Below are 4,169 nucleotides of genomic sequence, written 5' to 3'. Positions count from 1 at the left end.
GAGAGAGAGAGAGAGTACGAACGAACCTCTTGATCTCCTCCGGTTCGAAGAACGGTTCCTACGAGGCAGAGAAGGAATCTGAGAAATCAAAATCGAAAGCAAAAGGAGAAGGAGAAAGAGAAAGAGAAGTAACCTTTGGTTAGGTGGAGTGTATCGTTTAGGTGCGGAGGACGTTGAATCCACCATTGAAGATGAGTTAGGGTTCTCCATCATCTCTCTCGCTCGTTCCAGTGACGAAGAAGATCTGTGACAACTTCCATATCTTTTGCGTCGAGGTTGTGGAAAAGTCTATAATCTCCACGCGCTCATCTTTAGCGCGTGCTGCTCAGTCGCTTTCTTTTAAAACCGGGTTGTAAGGACTGACTCTCGAAAAATGAATACTACTAGTCTACTACACTCAGTTTGGTCGAGTAATGCTGATCCTTGCATATTAGACAACGTCTTCAGAACAGATCCGAGCAACGTCATCGCTAAACAAGGCTAACGTATGAGTCGGAGCGATTTGGTTTCGGTTTTGGCATATTTTTGTACAGGCATGGGATAAAGAGAGTGGGGTTTAGTGGCTTGGAGATAGTATAGATTTTTTAGTGTTATTTTGATGTCATCTACTCTTGTTACTGATTCACTTTTGGTATTTTGTTACTCACATACCTAAATACATGAAATAATTTATGTGTATAAATGTGTTTACATGAATCAATCAATTGTTTTGTTGTGCTGAAGATGTTATGTGCAAACGTGTAATCAAATAGCTTATCTTTTCAAGTACCCATATTTGCCATGTAGTCATCTACACGAGTTATAAAGTCATCCACATGGTCACATCAATGAGGTTCCATGTTCTTTTCTTTTTTCAGTCATCATATTAATCATTAATCTAGGCACAACCCTCTACATCACATGCCACTAATATCAGGCTGTGATCAAAGCCAGCGACTGCTTGAAGGACACAACCCTCTACATCCTCTAACAACATCGGTTCAGGCTCATCACTCGAGCTTCCTAAACCGAGCCTACCATTCTTTCCACAGCCCCAAACCCAAGCTTCTCCTTTCTCTGTTACACACAAGGAATGCACACGTCCTGCTGATATTGAAGCTGGAGTTTCTTCATCAAAACCTTCTACTTCTCTCGGCAAGTTTTCCGGCTTTCCCCTACCGAGCTGCCGACTCCGGTTCCAACCCCACGAGACAATTTTTTTTTCACCTCTGTTGCAGATAGCTAGAGAATGACCAAGACCTGCTGCTACAGAGATTGGGGATTCGGTTATGTCCACAGGTGTCATTCCGAGGTCTTGTTTAGACCGACCCAACTGACTATAGATGTTGCTCCCAGAGCTCAAAAGTGTGCCATCATCTGAAATCAGCAAACACCTATCAGAAAAATAAATAAATCATCTCTATTGATGAATACTCTGGCATAATATAAAAGGGTCTCTTTAACTTACCACAAAGGATCAAGGAGTGGTCCGATCCACATGCAATATCTGCAACCTTCATGTTACGTGTTTCTTCCACCAGACAAGGTTCCCAAGCTATTGGCATATCGTTCTCCTTGCTCATAGCTTCCACAACCTTCTTTTCAGCTGCTTCAAGATTCAAATCAGCAGCCTGGTGATCTTTTATTGACCCATTTGTAACTGAATCCAGCAGAGATGCTTCAAGTGGAAGTCCGACATTGCCTACTCTCCCATCAGCTACATAACCCCATCCAAAAACTTTACCATCCACAGTAAGCGCAAGTGCGTGCCCCCAACCTAAGGATACCTGTCATAATTGAAACCCCCTTTCCTATGAAAATCTTAAAAGCGTTTTAAAGCTGATTATAAGACAAAGAGTTGATTATCCAAGCATGTACACCAAACCTTAACAACGTGTTCTGCAGCTAAAGTATCAACTCTTGAAGGAACAAGAGCTTCAATGATACCTTTTCCAAGACCAAGCTGTCCTCTTTTAGATCTTCCCCAAACCCACAAAGAGCCATCATCACCAATAGCCGCTGAAACAACTCCAGACGCAAAGGCAGCCCGGACATTCACATGATCTAGTCCTTCCACTCTCTTTGGCTCACTCAACTTTGAACCTCTACTAATCACATCAATAAAAATACTTCAGGTATAGTAAGTAGCATAAGAGACTAATCTCACTAACTAACCCATAGCATCCATTGGTCACTCAATAGGCAGATTCAAGTTCCATAACTGCTTTTGATGAAATCAATTTAGCAAAAATTAGGGATTAATACCTAGAATCAACGGAGACTGGACCGAGCTGGCCTTCATTGTTACGACCCCAAGCCCAAATGTCACCGCTGGATGTAACGGCAAGAGAATGGTAGTGTCCGGCGGATATGAAAGAGATATCGGAAGGTAAATTAGAAACAACGGTGGGCTCGTAAGCATCCATTCCCATTCCAGGAATCGACGATGATGAAAGACCCAAAGCGCCATGGCTTCCGTCACCGAAGCTCATCACTTTTCTTCTCTCGCCGCTAGTGCTCGTCGTGAATCGGCGTTTGCCAATTCCATTGAAGAGAACGTCTCTGGTAAAACACGATTCCGAAGTAGAAACTTTACCGATTCGTGTTTTCGCGATCGACCATAATCGCAACATATCACTTGAGAATTTGACGCCACGATCGGGTGTCAATTTGCTTAGTTATTATTAGATGTAAACAGTTTGTTTTTTTTTTTTTTTTTTTGTGGACGAACCAACGATTTTGTTTTCTTACGGCAAAAAAAATAAAATAACGAAAAAGAAATCTTTATTTTTTTCCTCAACAAAAAAGTCACCAGTTTAAATTTAATTAAATTAATCGGTCACAAAAGTGTGCTTCAATATTACGAAAAGTGCCCAACAATGTCAAAACTAGCCGTTGCCATTATTTATTAATTCCCAAAAACAGCCGCTCCTCTCTTCCTTCTCTACACGTTTCTCATCTCTCTCTCTCTCTCTCTCGAACCCAATCTGAGAATCTCTCCTCCATGGCGCAACTTCAACAACCTCCTCGCATCAGATCTCCACTCTCCGAGACTCTTTCTCCTTCCACCTTCGCACGATCTCCTCTCTCCGATAACTTAATCTCGACTCCTCACACCTTATCTCCACTGAAACGAAACTCAAACCTATCATCGCCTATTCTCGTAACAACCCCCACTCTTCGCGATGACGAATCCAACGACGATGACATGAGTATCGTATCGGTTTCCGACGCCGGAGAAGGAAACGAGTTACTATTCTCCGATTACGATGTCCAAGATGAAGAAGAAGAGATTGGGAGACGATACGACGAAGAGGAAGTGTTTGGGGATAAGTCGAGTTCGAAATTGAACAGAGGAGTTTTGGAAGATAAGAATCTGAGAATTGAAGTTCCGTTTGTGATGAACAGAAGAGCCACTGATTGTGAATTAGAGCTTCGGAGATTCGCATTGAAGAATTCATCAACTCCAGTTAGCGAACGACGGCCGCATACTCTGAGTTCTAAGGTTTACTGAATACTGATTTGGTATCGATGAAGTTTTTGATTTGAGTGGTTTTGTAGATCTTAAGCTAAATTTAGGAATGTTTTTTTTTTGTTTTGTTTTAGGGTTCGGTGTATTGGGATATAGAAGATATAAGAACTCCAAGTGCTCCACCTATAATGGAAATTGGACAAGAAGATAACATCAGCTTGGAAATTGAGAATGAAATTGAGCAGATTGAAGATGAGATTTGCAAAGTAGGAAACATAGCGAATCATAGAGATGCAGAATTTGGAGAAAGGTAATCTTGATTTTAACCAGATTTTTTTGTAATTCGTTCTGTGGAACCAGTTTTGATGTGTTTAACTATGGTTTGATGTAGTGTGAAGGAGACTAAAACTATGGAAGATGCAAAAATCGCAGAAGTTTGCTCCGATGAATTAGATTGCCATAGTATCAGGTTAAGTACTTGTTTTTGTTTCACAGTTTAGAATGAAAGAGTTTGAACTTTATTGTTAAAGCTAACAAAAATGTGTTCATGTCATTTTTCCAATGACAGTGGTCAATATGCTTGGCAAAGTCTTTTGGCATATGATGCTTGTATAAGACTATGTTTGTATGAATGGTCAAAGGGTTCTACTGAGGCATCTGAGTTTCTGCGTGATGAGTGTCGCCTTCTTCGAGGTGCATTTGGGTAGGGGATGTTTTT

At 41.2% G+C, this 4,169-nt stretch overlaps 3 protein-coding genes across 5 annotated transcripts in view; 1 reads left to right on the top strand and 2 right to left on the bottom strand.

Annotated features, from left to right (window-relative positions):
* Positions 1–617, bottom strand: part of LOC104760814 — a 3,199-nt gene extending 2,582 nt beyond the window's left edge. Inside the window, exons 1-2 of one of the 2 annotated variants that reach the window (XM_010483779.2) lie at positions 134–617; positions 27–58 (exon numbers count right to left, since the gene is read on the bottom strand). In XM_010483779.2, the coding sequence (XP_010482081.1) occupies positions 27–58; positions 134–213 (112 nt within the window). In that variant the 5' untranslated portion in view covers positions 214–617. The remainder of the gene's footprint in view (positions 1–26; positions 59–133) is intronic. The other variant, XM_010483778.2, reaches the window with a different exon arrangement.
* Positions 742–2,701, bottom strand: LOC104760813 (ultraviolet-B receptor UVR8-like). Of its 2 annotated transcripts, none has more exons than XM_010483776.1 (4): positions 2,245–2,701; positions 1,865–2,087; positions 1,448–1,766; positions 742–1,356 (listed from the first exon to the last, which is right to left on the bottom strand). In XM_010483776.1, exons 1-4 carry the CDS (start codon positions 2,610–2,612, stop codon positions 878–880), a joined length of 1,389 nt encoding a protein of 462 aa, XP_010482078.1. In that variant the 5' UTR covers positions 2,613–2,701; the 3' UTR covers positions 742–877. The 2 variants fall into 2 exon arrangements, with proteins under 2 accessions (XP_010482078.1, XP_010482079.1); XM_010483777.1 differs by having other exon boundaries at positions 1,865–2,084; positions 2,245–2,688.
* The window catches only part of LOC104760812, a 6,930-nt gene continuing 5,651 nt past the window's right edge, over positions 2,891–4,169 (top strand). Inside the window, exons 1-4 of the mRNA XM_010483775.2 lie at positions 2,891–3,484; positions 3,586–3,761; positions 3,843–3,920; positions 4,020–4,154. Of these exons, the coding sequence (XP_010482077.1) occupies positions 2,984–3,484; positions 3,586–3,761; positions 3,843–3,920; positions 4,020–4,154 (890 nt within the window). The 5' untranslated portion in view covers positions 2,891–2,983. The remainder of the gene's footprint in view (positions 3,485–3,585; positions 3,762–3,842; positions 3,921–4,019; positions 4,155–4,169) is intronic.

The sequence above is a fragment of the Camelina sativa genome, chromosome 18 (assembly GCF_000633955.1).
Source record: "Camelina sativa cultivar DH55 chromosome 18, Cs, whole genome shotgun sequence".
NCBI lineage: Eukaryota > Viridiplantae > Streptophyta > Magnoliopsida > Brassicales > Brassicaceae > Camelina > Camelina sativa.
The sequence above is the reverse complement of the archived record's forward strand: the minus strand, read 5'-3'. Positions and strand labels throughout refer to the sequence as shown.

Bases quoted from the DNA above. Each gene is read 5' to 3' on its own strand.
- LOC104760813 (XM_010483776.1), bottom strand. From the start codon at position 2,612: ATGTTGCGATTATGGTCGATCGCGAAAACACGAATCGGTAAAGTTTCT. The intron at 2,088-2,244 runs GTATTAATCCCT...TGATGTGATTAG, and splicing joins CCAGTCTCCGTTGATTCTAG to TAGAGGTTCAAAGTTGAGTG. The intron at 1,357-1,447 runs GTAAGTTAAAGA...TGCTGATTTCAG, and splicing joins CCACTCCTTGATCCTTTGTG to ATGATGGCACACTTTTGAGC.